At 41.1% G+C, this 19676-nt stretch overlaps 1 protein-coding gene across 1 annotated transcript; it reads right to left on the bottom strand.

Moving 5' to 3' along the window:
- Positions 1–11457: 11457 nt before the first annotated feature.
- Positions 11458–15407, bottom strand: LOC101734535. The gene is made up of 3 exons (XM_031904188.1): positions 15165–15407; positions 14805–14954; positions 11458–14274 (listed from the first exon to the last, which is right to left on the bottom strand). Exon 3 carries the CDS (start codon positions 14262–14264, stop codon positions 13479–13481), a length of 786 nt encoding a protein of 261 aa, XP_031760048.1. The 5' UTR covers positions 14265–14274; positions 14805–14954; positions 15165–15407; the 3' UTR covers positions 11458–13478.
- Between the last annotated feature and the right edge of the window lie 4269 nt (positions 15408–19676).

The raw sequence follows: 19676 nt of genomic DNA, 5'->3' as shown, positions 1-19676 counted from the left end.
GATTGTGGCATACAGCTCATGAAAACCCAAAATTCCTATCTCAAAAAATTAGCATATCATGAAAAGGTTCTCTAAATGAGCTATTAACCTAATCATCTGAATCAACAAATTAACTCTAAAAACCTGCAAAAGATTCCTGAGGCTTTTAAAAACTCCCAGCCTGGTTCATTACTCAAAACCGCAATCATGGGTAAGACTGCCGACCTGACTGCTGTCCAGAAGGCCATCATTGACACCCTCAAGCAAGAGGGTAAGACACAGAAAGAAATTTCTGAACAAATAGGCTGTTCCCAGAGTGCTGTATCAAGGCACCTCAGTGGGAAGTCTGTGGGAAGGAAAAAGTGTGGCAGAAAATGCTGCACAACGAGAAGAGGTGACCGGGCCCTGAGGAAGATTGTGGAGAAGGACCGATTCCTGACCTTGGGGGACCTGCGGAAGCAGTGGACTGAGTCTGGAGTAGAAACATCCAGAGCCACCGTGTACAGGCGTGTGCAGGAAATGGGCTACAGGTGTTGCATTCCCCAGGTCAAGCCACTTTTGAACCAGAAACAGCGGCAGAAGCGCCTGACCTGGGCTACAGAGAAGCAGCACTGGACTGTTGCTCAGTGGTCCAAAGTATGTCATTCGGAAATCAAGGTGCCAGAGTCTGGAGGAAGACTGGGGAGAGGGAAATGCCAAAATGCCTGAAGTCCAGTGTCAAGTACCCACAGTCAGTGATGGTCTGGGGTGCCATGTCAGCTGCTGGTGTTGGTCCACTGTGTTTTATCAAGGGCAGGGTCAATGCAGCTAGCTATCAGGAGATTTTGGAGCACTTCATGCTTCCATCTGCTGCAAAAAGCTTTATGGAGATGAAGATTTCATTTTTCAGCACGACCTGGCACCTGCTCACAGTGCCAAAACCACTGGTAAATGGTTTACTGACCATGGTATTACTGTGCTCAATTGGCCTGCCAACTCTCCTGACCTGAACCCCATAGAGAATCTGTGGGATATTGTGAAGAGAAAGTTGAGAGACACAAGACCCAACACTCTGGATGAGCTTAAGGCCGCTATTGAAGCATCCTGGGCCTCCATAACACCTGAGCAGTGCCACAGGCTGATTGCCTCCATGCCACGCCACATTGAAGCATTCATTTCTGCAAAAGGATTCCCGACCAAGTATTGAGTGCATAACTGAACATAATTATTTGAAGGTTGACTTTTTTTGTATTAAAAACACTTTTTTTTTATTGGGCGGATGAAATATGCTAATTTTTTGAGATAGGAATTTTGGGTTTTCATGAGCTGTATGCCACAATCATCAATATTAAAACAAGAAAAGGCTTGAACTACTTCAGTTGTGTGTAATGAATCTAAAATATATGAAAGTCTAATGTTTATCAGTACATTACAGAAAATAATGAACTTTATCACAATATGCTAATTTTTTGAAAAGGACCTGTATATATTTATATCAGGGGTGGGCAAACTTTTTGGCTCAGGGGCCACATTGACTTACAAACGGCCCGGGCTGGACCAGTGTTATGCCCAGGGCCGCCATTAGAAATCACGGGGCCTCTCAGCTCCCACCCAGCATCCTGCAGCTCCCCACCCCAGCATCCTTCAGCTCACCCCCAGCATCCTCCAGCTCCCCCCTCAGGATCCCACCCAGCATCCTCCAGCTCCACTCCCCAGCATCCTCCAGCTCCACTCCCCAGCATCCTGCAGTTCCCCCCAGCATCCTTCAGCTCCCCCCTCAGCATCCTGCAGCTCCCCCCAGTGTTCTTCCCATCATCCTCCTCCCACCAGCTCCCCCCCCAGCGACCTACAGCTTCCTTTGGCTCCATCCTCCAGCGACCTCCTGCGGCTGTGTCAGTCCCCCGGCTCCCGCTGCATCTGAAGTTTTATACGGTTGCGCTCCGGGCTTTCTGACGTCACGCGCACACACGGGGCGCAACCAATCAGGAGTCAGCGGGCCGGATTAAAAAGGTAAATAGGCCGGATGTGGCCCGCGGGCCGTAGTTTGCCCACCCCTGATCTATATAGATGGATATATATATATATATAGATTTAATGTACTACAAAATTATTGGCCAATGTACCCGTTCACTTGCCAACAAACTTTGGGGGGGGGAGTGGGGTGGTATTTTACGTTGAATCTGCTGTTTTGTACAAGAAAACATTGTCCTCTTGCTTGCATATTTTTTTTACTGGCATATTTGGGGGGGGGGGGGGGCGCAAAACCATTTCTTTTATAGGTCACATGAAAACTTTAAAATTAAATTTTTTCATTAACATTACAAAATGCTCTTGCACAATAGCAAGATATGATAATACTCCCCTTTTATTTAATGATCTTTATGTCTGTTTTAATGGGGTTATGTAAGAAAAAGCACCAAGTTTGCACAGGAGCAGTAACCAATAGCAACCAATGAGCAGTTAGAATTTACTGGTCACCTGTTTAAAAGCTTATTGGTTGCTATGGGTTACTGCTAATGGGCAGATCAAGTGTCTTTTATTATTTATGTTTGTTCTTTCATTATTATTATTATGTTAGGTGTTAATAGTAACCTCTCTGTTCCAGCCTATTTCTGGATATCAACTCTGAGGTTAAGTACCTGGTGTTTTTCTGCTGATAAAAAAGCACCAGTGACTGCCTCCATACTGCCAATAGGGTTGCCACCTGGCTGGTAAAAACATTATTTGATGACAATGCTATTAATAGGTAAAACATACAAATATGAGAAGGTAAGTTTTTTTTTTTTTTGTTTTGTTTTTTTTCCAGGAAAGTTGCCAACCCTAACTGCCAATGCTGTTTGATTCAAGTGCCACCACTTGTCACAGTACATACAGGGCTGGTTTTGTTTTAGAAAGGCTTCTGTGTACTTTGTCTGAAATCCACATATTTGCACAGTGGTAGATGGTTGCAATTGAAGTTTATAACAGGGACTGTATCAAGTGGTCACTGGTGTTTCTTTGCTGGCAGAGGATTGGCCATGTCCTTTAGCATTGTAAGTGGCATGTGGGGTATTTCTACATCCTAATCACAGACTGCTTTCTGATAAAATCATATTTAGTAACGTCAAACCCAGAGTTGTGTTTGGGTGAAAATTAGTTGTGCGTGATTTAAGCTTCTCAGTGAAAATTTCTGTGGGAAGTGATCCGAGGTGTGTAGTGGGCAGTTTGACTAGGGCATATTGACCAGGAGTTTGTGAAACTAAAGGTCTGTTCTCCATTTCCTGACAAGTACCAGCAATTTAGTTCACTTCTAAACATACTTTTGGCATGTTGCAAAGGAAATCCAAGAAATATGGGTCTATAATCATACTAAAAGTTAATTGTAAGACTTTTTTTGGCTGAAGCTGGCAGTGTCAATATGTTTGTAGCATATAGTGGATGCTTCCCTTTCTTTTGCCTGGTGCAGTTTTTTTTCAGTAACTAGAACTGTTCTCGAAGTACTTAAACTCAATGAGCATGTTGCATTATCAGTATTGTGTGTGAATATTTGAATGCTGCTCTGACACCTGTTCAATCAAAAAAATTGTGGCGTTGACTAAAATGTGAAAAACAATGCTGGTAATACTTTTGAGTTAAAATCATTCAATGCCAGGCTCATATTTTTCTGTTGAGTCTCAGGGGTGTATGTTTTAATATTGGAGACAAACATCACTGATGATGTTGCTGCTAGCAACCAATCAGCAGCTAGATTTGAACGGTCACCTATAAAAATACAGATCTGATTGGTTGCTATTGGCAACATCACCAGTGATGATTGTCTTCAGTGTTAATAAATACACCCCTTAGAGCATATCACACCCCTTAGAGCATATAACAGTTCATGGGTCGGTGGGTTGATATTAGACCCTTTGCATGTAAAAGATAATCTTGCATCTGTTGTTTAATTCTGCTTGACAGAGTGTATCTAGATACATTACAAAATACCATTTTGGATGTGCTTTTTACTGGCCGGTCTGTACAGAAGTCATTGCTTTCTTTAAAAGAATTTAGGAAATCCTTCACCTGGTCATGGTATAGGGAATAATGTGAACCCTATTGTAAAAATGTTATGATTTACAAAGGAGTTCTTTGATATTCAGAAAGGGGTATAGAAAAGACCTTAAAGCTCTACAGTTCTTAAAGGCAAGGGCACATGTAACGCCCTCTCCATCGGGTGACAAAGCATCTAAAAATAACTTTTGATACAGAAGATTAGGCACTTTACATGCAGTATTAATGGAAACAGAAACTGATCTTTATACACCTTGATCAGTACTTACAGCACTATGGGTGACTAAATGGGATCTAGTAAAGTAGATTCAAAGCTGTGGATTGTTTCACTTTATTAACTGCCTTCCCCTTTCCTGCAGCCCTTTATACTATGGCAGTGAATAGGCCAACAGGAGGTGTGTGAGCAAAGCTGTAATGAAAAAAAATGGCACAGCATATAGTACAGATATGGGATCCCTTACCCAGAGACCTGTTATCCAGAAAGCTTAAGGCTAATGCCAGACGTGGCGTTTGGCGTATATTTTTGGCAAGCCGAAAATAGCACCATACGCCTCCTACCTGTGCCTGCACCCGAATGAATGAAATACGCTCGGGTGCTGGCACATGTAGCTGATATCCGCCAAACAAAGTGAGACTTCATATCTTCAGCGGATATCGGCTAAATGTGCCTGCAACTGAGTGTATTTCATTCGGGTGCAGGCACAGGTAGGAGGCATATGACGCTATGTTCAGCAAGCGATTTTCAGCTTGCAGAAAATATACGCCAAACGCCATGTCTGGCATTAGCCTCAAATTATGAGAAGGTTATCTCCTACATTAGAGTCCATTAGAAGCAAATAATTTAACTTTTTAAAAATGTCCTTTTTTTCTGTCATAATAAAACACTAGCTTGAAAGTCATCTTAACTAAGCTGCACAAATCCATATTGGAGGGAAAACTCTCCTACTGGGTAGGAGATCCAAATTACAGGAAGGCTTATCTGGAAAGCCCTAAATCCCAAGCATTCTGGATAATAGATTGTATGCCTGTACTGCAAAATACAACACAACATGAACCCCCTTATCCATAATAATCCAGACTTATTTGGATCACCATCCTTTTACTCTGCTACAAATCTTTAAACATTAAATAAACCCAACAGAATTGTTTTGCCATCAATATGGATTCATGCAGCTTAGCTGGGTATAAAGTACAAGGTACTGTTTTATTATGGAGAAAAAGGAAAATCGCTTTCAAAAATAAGAATCATTTGCTTAAAATTAACTCTGAGCCTTCCTATAATTCACTGCTCTCTGGTTAACAGATTTCTGGATCATGTATCATATACTTAGTAGGTAAGTGAAATAACTTGACTTTCCTGGGCTCCCCTTCTCTACGTTCTAACCACAAGCCTATTGCCCTAGTGCATGTGATTGTATGTATTGAACAGCACAGGTGCTGGCATTAAAGAGATACTGACACCAGAAATGAAATCTTTTTTTTTACATCTGTCATAACATTGTCTTTGCAAGAACTTTATTATTTTGCCATAAAAGTATTTGCCTGATGCGTTTACATTACCTGTCTGATTCCCTATGTTCTTTTAAGAGGGGGCGGCCATATTTGTCCGTTTGCATTGGAAGCTATACCGGGCAGGCTAAGAAGGGACAGTCAGGTTGTCAAAACAGTCAGGTTTAGGAATTTCAAGTAACAATTACTACAAAAGCAAACCTGTTGGCGAAAAACCATCAACATGACCTATAGGTAACTTTTTATGTAGATTCATATTTTGAAAGGCAGTTTTTTCGTGTCAGTATCACTTTAAATAATGCACTGGGGGGCAGGGGATATGGGTCTTTACCAGGATGCCCCTGAAGTTGCCGGTTCTGGTCGTGTCTAGTTACTCTTCTGCCCACTACCCTATTCATTTATCCCTGAATAAGGAGTTTTCTTATTCCTAAGGCACAAAGGGAAATGGGTTGATTGCCATTAAATCATCTTGTTTACCTTTGAATTAACTACAGAGTAATATTCTAAGAGTTTGCAATTGGTCTTCATTTTTTATGTGTTTTTTTTAGTTATTTAGCTTTTTGTTCAAGTAACAATAACATTGTAGCCTCACAGAGCTATATGGGCAGCCAGGGTCAGTGACCCCCACTTAAAAGAGTCATAAGAAGGCAAATAATTAAAAAAACTATTAAAAATTTTTTTTTTTAAAAATGGCCACTTCAAATGTTGCTAAGAATTAGCCAATCTATAACCTACCTAATGTTAACTTGAAGGTGACTTATCCAATTAATTTGCCCAAAAAAGGAAGGGGCCAATATCAATGTAGTATATAGTAGTATATGTTGTGCTTTTGGACTACAAATTTTGTAATGCTCTTTATCCCATAATGCAGCCTGCGTTTCAAAATCTAGTTTAAATGTATGTGTATGTATGCCTTTCCTCACACTGTGATAATATGTGCCTTTGTGGACCACTTTTTTAAATGTAATTCAGGGAACCTGAGCAGGGATTTGGGGGTATTGTATTTATATTGCTGTGGTATATGCAGCTTGATACATAAAGTCTGAGCTATGGTTTAAAGGTAAACAAATACATTATTTGGTACTGAGTACTTTATAAACGCATCCTCTGATCAAGTTTGTGTACAATATGAACATGTAAGGCACGCAAGTTTGTTCGCTGCTCACTTAAATCTGTAGGCCAAAGCACAATTAGACTATTCTCATATTTTTACTAATTCAGTGCTTTAGATTACAATATGCTATTGATTTTAATTTGGGGCATATTTTTGTCAGTCTTTGCTGCATTATTATTGGTCCCCTATTCCTCTGTTAAGCCTTCTCCAGCTATCCATGTCCACCCTTACACTTAGAGGTTCTGCATACCAGTTTATTCACAAAAGAGAGCTCACTGCAGAAAAATTCACCTACTTTCTATTCTTTGAAAATTTCCATTCATTCAGGTCATGGTATATCTAGTATAAGTAAATCTAAAGCAACTGGACTTGTTTGTAGACATTTTCCTACCCATGTGAGCATCGTCTTCAGTTCAACTGATAAATCTGCTCTGATAAGTTGCAAAACGTCTTCAATGTAGTGAAACATCTTCATTGATTACTTAGCAAGTCCAGTTGGTTTAGATTTACTTATACTAAATACACTTTCTATTCATTCTTGTGGAATTTTTAGAAGCATATTTATTCACCATTTCATCAATACACCTTTAAAAATCCCATAGGAATGAATAGAGAGTGGGTGAATTTATGAAAAAATATTAAAAACTTGACAAAACTCTTATTAAAAAAAAAAGTCACAATTTAGAATTTAGCTGGAAAACTTGAAATAAAAAATATCTTGAATTATCCACTGCTACTCCTGTTGATTTCTACATGAGCTTGCCAGCTTTTTGATGCTGAATTTTTATAGGTGTTTGAATTTTTTGCACTTAATAATTTTCAAATTTTTGGTTGAATAACTCGAATCGGCAATTTTTGCCGTAAAAATATAAACATATTGTATATAAATCTGCAGGGGCGAGGTGGCCGACCGGTTTGCCCCACCCCTGGTCCCAGTTAATTGTGCATGTGCAGATGATGAAGTAAAGAGGAGCCACAGATAGTCCTCACTTTGCACAGACAATAGGAAGGAGGTCCCATGTAGGCTCTCTCTCTTTGGCCATGGGCTAATCAGGCAGAGTGTGTACCAGCCTGTGTATGGCTGTGTGTGTGCTGAAAAGGAGTCAAACATCTCTAAATCTTTGCTTACTTTTATAGTTAACAGCAATACTAGTTTCTTATTTTTCACATTCAACATGAATCTGAATATGGATACAGCTTCTATTATACATACATCAAAGCTTTCTGCAAAGGAAAACATTGGAAATATCTAGAACACAGAAACATTTATAGGAGGACATTTAATGTGTGCTCGCTGCCTACTGGAGGCTCTGTTTGACAGTACACCTGGGTTTTAATCAACCAAAACTTGCTTTGAAGACAGAAATTCAAAAATAAGCACTTGCTTTGAGACAGGGAGCAACATCCAAAGAGTTAATAAGCAATATGTTGCTCCCAAGCCACTGGTTGGGGGTCGTTGCCATAAGAGCCATTAAACAAGCATAGCAGTGGCAGGCACTTTATTTTCCATAACCTTTAGTAGCCCAGAGACATGTGGCTATACTTATCCAGTATGGTAATCACCTGAAGGTGTATGTTCATATGGTTTTCAGGTGTCACATGAAAATGCTTACAGTTTTAGGCTTTTGGGGTCCTGCATCTTGGGCAACTTAATTTGCAGGCAAAGCATTGAAAATTATTATATGTATATAATAAGCATGATTTATGGGAAACTATATGGTACTGTACTAGTCATATTCAAAATCAGCTTTCCATGCGTAATAAATGATGATGACCTATCATTTGACAAAACTAGATTTCCCGTAAATGTTCAGAAACATATTTTCTTGAAATGTAAGTTGGAGCTATATAGGTGTTTGAAAAAGCTGCCAAAAAACAGCAAATTGAATTTATACAATCAGTGTTCTTTAATGGCACTCAGTAACACCTTGCAGTCACCAGTAACATGGGTTAAATGGAAACTGGCTTAGTGCTCATGGAATGTAGCAATTTCTGATACAAACTTGAACTGTTGTGGGTATAATAACTTAATCTTGTTGGTTACCTAGGGTTTAACTCTGTGTCTGTATTTATGGAACAAAATGTCTCCTGACCGTAACTGTGCATATAGGGTGGAGAGATTATTGGTTGGTCTGGTCAAGTTAATTGCTGTGTGTGAGGGGAACTGATGGAGGCCTTATAGTGGTAATATAGTGAATGTTATATCTATACATAATGCAACATGCTCATATTATAGATTGTGTTAATGCTTCTAGGAAAGACTGCAGCACTTATTTTTAAGATGTAAGTATGAACTTCAAGCCTGTTTTAAGTTTTCCTCTCCTGTCATTGATTTGATAACTTCCTGTAACAACTGATGTATTGCAAAGTATTGGCTACTTTAGGGAAATGTAAACCTTCAAAATAAATGAAAAGTTGCTCAGAGTACTATTCTAATTATGTCTGCAATTTACATTCATTTTTTTGAAGAGCAAATTAGATTCCAAGAAATTAGGAACAAGATAAACTTCTAATAGAGTGAATCTCTATTGTTTGTTTGTTTTTCGCTCCTTTTTCTAAAAAATATGAGTCCGAAAACTGACCAGGTAGTGCTGTTAATACAAAATTTATTATACTGTTTTAGAAGTCTGCATTTAAATAGCATTCTGAGCAATACAGACTGTTTAACGATCTACATTTCCTTTAAAGGTTTGCTTTTTCATGTTTGTGAATGAAATGAGATTTTCTGTGCTGTAGTTTGTTAGGTTTGATTCTTTTCATGAGAAAATAAACTATTTCAATAAGCTTAGCCTGCTCAAAAGGAATAAAAAATAGACTGAAGGAACAGTTCAATCTATTTTTGTATTTAAATGAATGTAATGGGAATGCTCAGGATTGTTTGTCTGTTTTTATAGGTTTCTAAATACATTGTGTAGCATTCTTGAATACGTCCAAGTCTTTTTTTAGTTAATAGTACTCATAGAAATGTAAAGTGTTAAAGTAGTTTATAGAACAGAATATTTTTATTTGATCCTTGAATTGTGCCCCCCCCCCCCATTTTTTTTTTCCCAAATGTTTCATTTCTGCACTAAATGCCTGGAAGTCTGACCAATCAGTGCACCCTTCCAGGGACAAGTTTTGTGCTTAGTTTATAACAAATTAGCAACTTTGATGGTAGTGTTAGACACACATGGCAATGATGATTAGGGTTTTATTGGTGAGCCTTCAGAGCTTTGCCTTACAGCAGTGAGTTGCTCATTGTAACACACAGTTTTTTGGTTTTGGTTTCAAATTCTAACAATGTTACCAGAAACAGTGGTTTAAAATGGCAAAAGGAGTTGATGGTTAAATGTTTTTATAAGCCTACCAAAGCCATTTTTGGGTTGAAGCCCTGGGATTTGCTGTGGGCTTCTGCCTATTCCAATCAAGACATTAATGGTATTTGAAGACCCTGTTTCATTATTACAGATATCACAATGCAAGCTTTTATTGACTGTAATATGGAGAATAAGTTATCAGGGAATGCAAAAGATGTTAACTTAAGACAAACCATTTGAATCGGTATGCTTTGCTTCATACTGTATATAGCTTTTTGGCTTGTGAACCTAATTGTAATCAGGTATTTTTGTACAAATAAGGGACTGAAATTCTGTTACTTGTAATTTAGAAATAAACTACATTGCATTTATGTTGGTAGTGATTCTTCTATTTTCAATTTCCCACAGAGATCACATGACAAAAAGCAATGCTCATTGTACAGTGCACACACAAATTGTGGCCAGGGCCGATTTAAGGCTTTGGTGGGCCCTGGGCAGAGATACAGTTGGTGGGCCCCCTGGCCCCGCCCCTAGCCACACACCCCCGCCCCTGGCCACACACCCCCATGCCACACCCCCGATCATGCATTAACAAACTGATCCCCACATTGCCATCACCATAGGATGCAGTTACACACACTGTTATGATAAAAGGAAAACAAATGCAACCATACTTAGAACCTTTACTGATTGTATAGTCAGTTAGAAAGCTTTAATATTTTGGTACACACAGGGCATGTTACAGTAGTTATGATCAAGCTGAAAAGAACATTAACACTAGAACATATTTTCCATTTCTTACAAGTTTTAAAGAAGGCGTAATGAAGAATATGGAGGCAACCTTGCAAAACTACTACTATTTTGTGTACACACAGGGCATGTTGCAGTAGTTATGATCAAGCTGAAAAGAACATTAATACTAGAACATATTTTCCACTTCTTACAAGTTTTAAAGAAGGCGTAATGAAGAATATGGAGGCAACCTTGCAAAACTACTACTATTTTGTGTACACACAGGGCATGTTGCAGTAGTTCTGATCAAACATTAAAGGGACATTAACATCAGAACATGGTTTCCATTTTTTACAAGTTTTAAAGAAGACATAATGAAGAATATGGATGCAACCAGGGAAAACAACTATTGTGTGTACACACTGGGCATGTTGCATTAGTTCTGATCAAGCTCAAAAGAACATTATCAGAACATGGTTTCCATTTTTTAAACGTTTTAAAGAAGATGTAATGAAGAATATGGAGGAAACCTTGCAAAACTACTACTATTTTGTGTACACACAGGGCATGTTACAGTAGTTCTGATCAAACATTAAAGGGACATTAACATCAGAACATGGTTTCCATTTTTTACCAAGTTTTAAAGAAGACATAATGAAGAATATGGATGCAACCAGGCAAAACTACTATTTTGTGTACACACTGTCAAGCTTAAAGGAACATTACTCCTGAATAAGTAATGAAGAATTAAATTTTTGGCATTTTCACAAACAGATAAGTAATGAAGAAGAATATGGACGTAACCATGCAAAACCGCTATTTTTTGTACACACTGGGCATTTTGTATTAGTTGTGATAAAGCTTAAAAGGAACATTTACAGAACAGTGCTGCAAGTCTAAAACTTTCTCCTGGACTTTTGTATTGCAAAGGAATGTACAAGATCACTGAAATCCAAACTCTGTACAATATCATTTTCTATTGCCATAAGAGTTAAAGCGTTAAGATGCTGTTCTTGCATTTGGGAGCGTAATTCTGATTTTATAAATTTAAGTTTAGAGAAAGTGCACTCTCCCCCAGCTACAGAGACATGTAATGTTAAGTATATGCAATTTCCACATTTGGGTAGACAGATATAATGTTTTTTTCTCGCAAAAATTTGCTGAGGTAAAGGCTATTTTGAATAACACTAGTAGTGGAATGAAAGGACTACAGTAAGCTCTGAAATGCAACAACTTCATCTGAAAATGTGAGCTCCAAATCACTTGGATATGCCTGTTGAAGATTGAATGCATTTGTTCTCAACAAATCTAGCTTTCTAAAAGCAAGATCATCTAGGAATCCAAATCGATTATCCAATGATGTGTATGCTTTTATTCTTTCCTGAAGACAGGTGACAAGTGTGTCAATTATGATATTGAATGATTCCACTTTGAACTTTTTAGAGCCTTGAAGAACAACATTTCCTTTTTCCTTCTCATCAAAAAAGGCTTTCCGTTTACGAAGCCTGATGGTCTCAAAATTACTGTTGGGCATGAGAAATGAAGCATCAGTACAGATCTTCTCAAATTCATCTCTGAGACTTGCAACATATGTTTCCAGGGACCTCAGCATGTTGGTAGCTGTACCAAGGTTTATGGTACTAGACTGTAAGTAAATACTTGTTAAGTTAAATTGCTCCAGAATTCTGTTCCAAAGAATGCACATGATGACGTTTTCCAATTTTTCCATTTTTGTAACTAATGGCTTTGCAAGCTTACGTGTGTCTACATATTCTTCTTCATTACTTTCAATTTTTTTAAACACTGCAGTATGTTGCAGTAGTTCTGAAATAAAGCTTTAACAGCATTTGCATGAGACGACCATCGTGTGTCTCCAAGCTGTTTTAGTGTCAAAACTCTACCTTTCTAATTTGGCTTTAAGTGACCAAGTAGCAATTCCCAGCGGTGTGTAGAACCCGAGAAAAAATCATACAATAGCTGCACAACTGAAAAAAATTCAGCTGCAGTGGGACAGACACTTACAGCTCGCTGGCCAACAAGATTAAGGGAGTGTGCACTGCAAGGCACATATTCAGCTAGTGGGTTCACTTTCTGAATATGAGCCTTTACTCCGTTATTGACCCCTGCAATCTTTGATTGGTATTTTATGTTCTTCAAGAGTCTTTAATATGGTATTTGCCAAAGATGCTCCAGTGTGTGAATGAATTGGTACAAATCGCAGAAATCGCTCTGCTGGTTCACCAGTGCACTTGTTGACAAAGCGAACTGTAAATGTCAGCTGATCTACATGATTTACATCTGGAGTGGAGTCCACACATAAAGAATAATATTTTGCAGATATTATTTCTTTAACAATTTGGTCCTGAACTTTGTGACCCATCATGACAATAATCTCTTCACAGATATTCAAAGACAGATAAGAAGGGTTACCTCACCCTTTGTTACCATGCTTTTCTATGTGTGCAGCTATGAATGGATCAAACTGAGCCAAGTATTCAAGAGACCCAAGGTATACACCATTATTTGGGGAGCCAAATCTTTCTACTGTGCCACGAAAGGGTAAACCATACTGGGAGAGAAATTTCACTGTGGCCACAACACGTCTCAAGACATCTTTCCAATAACACTCCTGGATTTCAAGTGCCTTTTGTACTTCAGAATCAATTCTACCTTGTACATGGCACCTTTTAATATAGGCTTTTACACACCACTGATGTTCTGCACTATTTTCATGGTGTATGAGGCTCTCTGTTGCATGCTTCCAGTCACTAAAGCCATAGTTAGAAAGTGCTGTACTTTTGTTTGAAAAGAGTCGACAGTAAAAACAAAAAATGTTTCCCTCAGAAGGTGAATAGATAATGAAGCTTCTTTGCAGTTTCTCCATTTGGCATTATACGCTCTACCATTTCGCAAGTGAAAGAACGTTTCACACCACCAGAATAACGTCTTTCTGAAACACTGTACTCTCCGGTAAGATTTTTACACATTTCTGGACCATGGCGACACCAATATTCCTGCAGCAAATTTTTATTTTGCTTTGGCCACAAAGCAGGATCAGTAGAAGCCACAACTTTGTCTTGGTCACTATTGGAAATACTTGCTATAGAAGCAGCTGTAGAAGAAGCAACATCATCTATTTCACCAGTTTCAGAACAAATTTGTACATCAATGAATGCAAACTCTGTATCATTTTCTTTGTCTAACTCTGTAATTTCACTCTGCACTATTACATGACATATATCTGTTGTCTCAGACAAAGTTATAACAAACTCATCTTGTGATGTGTGCTTAGGGCTTGCAGTCACTTCAACAATATGCTTAGGGCTTGCAGTCACTTCAACAATATGCTTAGGGCTTGCAGTCACTTCAACAATATGCTTAGGTGTTGCAGTCACTTCAACAATATGCTTAGGTGTTGCAGTCACTTCAACAATATCATTCAAAAGTACATCCTTTTTACTTGATTGAGGTCTTTCAGGAAACTGTGATTTTGCTTTACTTCTGTATTCTGACCAAAAGTGGGTAGCATGCTTTGATATAAGCTGTTGCTCCTTCTTCTTTTTAAAACATTCTTTTCTTTTAAATGCTCCTGACTTGTGTTTTTTAGAATTTGAAGGTGGTGCCATTATTGGACCCCTGCAATTCCAATAAAAATAAATTCAGTATCACATCCTTATTTGTTAAATAAGTCACACATTTCGCTTTTAAAATGTTATTACTAGTCTAGGAAACCAAGTTACCATTCAGGATTGTCATGTTATGTAAGCAAATACTTAAAGAAGGAAAGCTACCAACGTAGTTTATTGCCAATAGATTAGCCATAATAGTACAAGCTAAAACACTATATTTATTCTGTAGTATGCATTACCATACCTGAGTAAACAGCTCTAGAAACTTCTGTTTGTTTAGGAAAGCAGCTGCTATATTAGCTTGGTTTGACATCACTTCCTGCCTCTCCCTGCTCACTCATAGCTCAGATTACAGTTGGGAGAGGGAGAGAGGAGCAAACTGAGCATGCTCACTGTCCAGGACCGGGAGGTTTAACTGAAGGCAGGAAGTCTGATACAGAAGCCCATGTGCATGGCCAAGTTAGCGGTTGGGGGAGAAGGCCTAGGGGTAGCACATTAGAAGGCATAATACAATAAAAAAACAACTGTTTGACTCACTTTGAGTAGATTTTGAAGACACACTGCGTAATTCTTGCATAGAATCATTCAGGCTAGAGGTTTCCTATATGGATCGTGCAGTCTGTGCTTGTGCCAGATTGACAGTAACAGTATGGTACAGACGATTCTGAGAAAGCATATAAATCTGACCTAGGAACAGAAGTGGAATTCCATTACAACCCAAGGCAATTCAAGTTTTTTTAGCATGAAAGGACAAGGAGGTTAAACGGAAGGCAATAAGTCTGATACAGAAGCCCATGTGTATGGCCAAGTTAGCGGTTGGGGGAGAAGGCCTAAGTAAAATCTGAGGTGTAGTACATTAGAAGGCATAATACAATAAAAAACAACTGTTTGACTCACTTTGAGTAGATTTTGAAGACACACTGAGTAATTCTTGCAAAGAATCATTCAGGCTAGAGGTTTCCTATATGGATCGTGCAGTCTGTGCTTGTGCCAGATTGACAGTAACAGTATGGTGGTACAGACGATTCTGAGAAAACGTATAAATCCGGGTAAGAATAGCAGCATCTTTAAATTACCTTTGTGTGATATAGAGTGATATCCTGAAACATTTGGTTTTCATTTTTTATTATTTGTGGTGTTTTGAGTTATTTAGCTTTTAATTCAGCAGCTCTCCTGTTTGCAAATTCAGCAATCTGGTTGTTAGGGTCCAAATTACCCTAGTAACCATGCATTGATTTGAATAAGACTGGAATATGAATAGGAGAGGTCTGAATTGAAAGAAGAGTGAAAAATAAAACAGGTACAAAATCAGAGTATTTGTTTTTTTGATGGGTCAGCAACCCCTATTTGAAAGTTGGAAAAAGGGAGGGGGCAGGGAGAGAGCAATAGGGAAAAAGGGCAAAAGGGAGAGCAATAGGGAGGGGGCAAGAAAATGGAAAAGGGAGGGGGCAGGGCGAGCAAAAGGGAGGGGGGCAGGGCGAGCAAAAGGGAGGGGGGCAGGGCGAGCAAAAGGGAGGGGGGCAGGGCGAGCAAAAGGGAGGGGGACAGGGAGAGCAAAAAGGAGGGGGACAGGGAGAGCAAAAGGGAGGGGGGCAGTCGGGAGAGCAAAAAGAGAGGGGGACAGGGAGAACAAAAGGGAGGGGGCAAAAGGACACAAGATTGTTTGTACAAAAATTACAAAAGAAATCAATAACAGTTAACTTGATTTTTTAGTGAGTGCCTCTGTACCTGTACATGAAAGGGTTATATATTTTATGCAAGGGCCATGCTTGGATTGGACTTAGAAATAATAAAGAAAAATTAGTAAAAAGAAAAAAGTAAATAATCCATAAACTTGGAGACAAAGTAAGCAGTAATCTTCTTATCCCATCCAGTTTAGCAATTCTTAAAATCCTCTCCAAAAGATGCATATCCCGCCCCCCAGTCCCACTCTCACGGTCACCGTCACCCCATCTCAGAAAGCTACATACAAATATAATATCATGTCCTTTTTTATTTTAAGGATTTAGGAAAACTGCTGCTCTTGCTCACCATTAGCTGAAGTGAGAAAGGACAGGTGCGGTGTACGGGCGGCTGGCGTTGCTAGCTAGCTAGTAGCAGCAGCATGATGACTGGTGCTGAGCTGAGGCCTAGGCCGCGTGTTGCCCAGTAGAGAAATGCGCGGAGCGCCCCCTTCACCGCCTTATATAGGCTCAATGGTTTACCGCGCAGCAGTCCAGGAAAGGTACTTCCGGGCGGGTATTGTGCCGACAGAGGGAGGCGGATGGTTGGGGTGCTAAGGGCAGGGCCGGGCCAAGGTATTTTGGCACCCTAGGCAAGGGCTTCAATCAGCGCCCCCCCCCCATTACAATTTCACACCTTACCATTATATGGTTTCAAATTTTTTTTTTTCCAGCATTTTAGATAATTTAATAATAAAAATATAATGTGCTGCTGCCCTGCACTGGTAAAAGTTGTGTGTTTACTTCAGAAAGTCTACTATAGTTTATATAAATAAGCTGCTATGTAGCCATGGAGGCAGCCATTCAAAGGAGAAAAGGCACAGGCACTTAGCAGATAAAACACTATTGTATACTACAGAACTTATCTGTTATCTGCTATGTAACCTGTGCCTTTTCTCCTTTTTTCCAGCTTGAATGGCTGCCCCTGTGGCTACACAGCAGCTTATTATATAAACTATAGTAGTGTTACTGTAGCAAACACCCCAGTTTTACCAGTGCAGGGCAACAGTGCATTATATTTTTATTACTTTAAAGCTCTTTAATTTTTTGGTGTTACTGTTCCTTTAAAGTGGTCCCTAGCACCCATATAGCTGCTGGAAATGTTTGGAGAGCTGCTAAACAAAAATCTACATAATTGAAAAAAATCACAAAGAAAATCAAGACCAACTGCAAATTGTTACTATCTACATCACAGAATGGTAGACACAACACAGAGCAGGACAGGCATAAAAATGATACCCAGAGCCATGAGGCATCATCAACATTATAAAGGCACAAACATCATATTGATAAGCAACAAAACAGTGAGATCTGAAGCCTAGCCCTAGGACAAATAGAGTCAATGTCACACGAATGGCCTGATGATTTACAGTTAAGGCACACTAAATTCTTATTAACAGCCCATTTAGTGAAAAAATATTTAGCTCCATACATTAAAAACATCAAAAAGCTTCTTATTAAATCTTGGCAAATCTGGCATTTATTTCTGCATTTTAAAGTATATTTTTTAATTTTTTATAATAAATCACACAAAGTCACAGGCAGCACATCAGCCCAAACTTAAAACAAAGTAATCACAGCACACATGAAACACCACCCCACCCCTAGTCACAGCATGCATAACCCTTATCAGTGCTAAAACAAAAGCCCCTACCCCCTAGTCACAGCACACATAACCCTAATCAGTTCCAGCACAGCAGCAACCACCCCCAGTCACATGTATTGCCCCACCCGAAGCCCAGCCACGGCCCAAGTAGATAGAACTAAAAAATGGGTAGCTGCCATTATCATGCCACATAAAAAAGCCCCCAATTGCCCCCATGTACCAGTGCCAACAGCCATCATATTGCCCCCATGTATTTGTGCCAGCACCCAACATATTGCCCCCATCTGTACTGTGCCAGAAGCAGCCAACCCATCATATTGCCCTCCATCTGTACCTGTGTCAGCAGCCAAGCCACCCCTCATATTGCCCTCCCATCTGTACCTGTGCCAGCAGCCAAGCCACCCCTCATATTGCCCTCCCATCTGTACCTGTGTCAGCAGCCAAGCCATCCCTCATATTGCCCCCCCAGGCCCCAGCATCTGTACCTGTGTCAGCAGCCAAGCCACCCCTCATATTGCCCTCCCATCTGTACCTGTGCCAGCAGCCAAGCCACCCCTCATATTGCCCTCCCATCTGTACCTGTGTCAGCAGCCAAGCCACCCCTCATATTGCCCCCCCAGGCCCCAGCATCTGTACCTGTGCCAGCAGCCAAGCCACCCCTCATATTGCCCTCCCATCTGTACCTGTGTCAGCAGCCAAGCCACCCCTCATATTGCCCTCCCATCTGTACCTGTGCCAGCAGTCAAGCCACCCCTCATATTGCCCCCCCAGGCCAGCCTCTGTACCTGTGTCAGCAGCCAAGCCACCCCTCATATTGCCCCCCATCTGTACCTGTGTCAGCAGCCAAGCCACCCCTCATATTGCCCCCCCAGGCCCCAGCATCTGTACCTGTGTCAGCAGCCAAGCCACCCCTCATATTGCCCCCCATCTGTACCTGTGTCAGCAGCCAAGCCACCCCTCATATTGCCCCCCCAGGCCCCAGCATCTGTACCTGTGTCAGCAGCCAAGCCACCCCTCATATTGCCCCCCATCTGTACCTGTGTCAGCAGCCAAGCCACCCCTCATATTGCCCTCCCATCTGTACCTGTGTCAGCAGCCAAGCCACCCCTCATATTGCCCTCCCATCTGTACCTGTGCCAGCAGCCAAGCCACCCCTCATATTGCCCCCCATCTGTGCCAGCAGCCAAGCCACCCCTCATATTGCCCTCCCATCTGTACCTGTGTCAGCAGTCAAGCCACCCCTCATATTGCCCCCCCAGGCCCAAGGCCAGCCTCTGTACCTGTGTCAGCAGCCAAGCCACCCCTCATATTGCCCCCCATCTGTACTGTGCCAGCAGCCAAGCCCCCCGTCATATTGCCCCCCCAGGCCAGTCTCTGTACCTGTCTCTGTACCTGTGTCAGCAGCCAAGCCACCCCTCATATTGCCCCCCCAGGCCCTAGCCTCTGTACATGTGTCAGCAGCCAAGCCACCCCTCATATTGCCCCCCATCTGTACTGTGCCAGAAGCCAAGCCACCCCTCATATTGCCCCCCAGGCCAGCCTCTGTACCTGTGTCAGCAGCCAAGCCACCCCTCATATTGCCCCCCATCTGTACTGTGCCAGAAGCCAAGCCACCCCTCATATTGCCCCCCAGGCCAGCCTCTGTACCTGTGTCAGCAGCCAAGCCACCCCTCATATTGCCCCCCATCTGTACTGTACTGTGCCAGCAGCCAAGCCACCCCTCATATTGCGCCCCATCTGTACTGTACTGTGCCAGCCAAGCCCCCCTCATATTGTGCCCCATCTGTACTGTGCCAGCCAAGCCACCCCTCATATTGCGCCCCATCTGTACTGTACTGTGCCAGCCAAGCCCCCCTCATATTGCGCCCCATCTGTACTGTACTGTGCCAGCCAAGCCCCCCTCATATTGCGCCCCATCTGTACTGTGCCAGCCAAGCCACCCCTCATATTGCGCCCCATCTGTACTGTACTGTGCCAGCCAAGCCCCCCTCATATTGCCCCCCCATCTGTACTGTACTGTGCCAGCCAAGCCCCCCTCATATTGCGCCCCATCTGTACTGTACTGTGCCAGCCAAGCCCCCC

Source organism: Xenopus tropicalis, chromosome 6 (assembly GCF_000004195.4).
Source record: "Xenopus tropicalis strain Nigerian chromosome 6, UCB_Xtro_10.0, whole genome shotgun sequence".
Taxonomy (NCBI): domain Eukaryota; kingdom Metazoa; phylum Chordata; class Amphibia; order Anura; family Pipidae; genus Xenopus; species Xenopus tropicalis.
This window is presented reverse-complemented; position numbering and strand designations above follow the sequence as displayed.

Bases quoted from the DNA above. Each gene is read 5' to 3' on its own strand.
- LOC101734535 (XM_031904188.1), bottom strand. From the start codon at position 14,264: ATGGCACCACCTTCAAATTCTAAAAAACACAAGTCAGGAGCATTTAAA.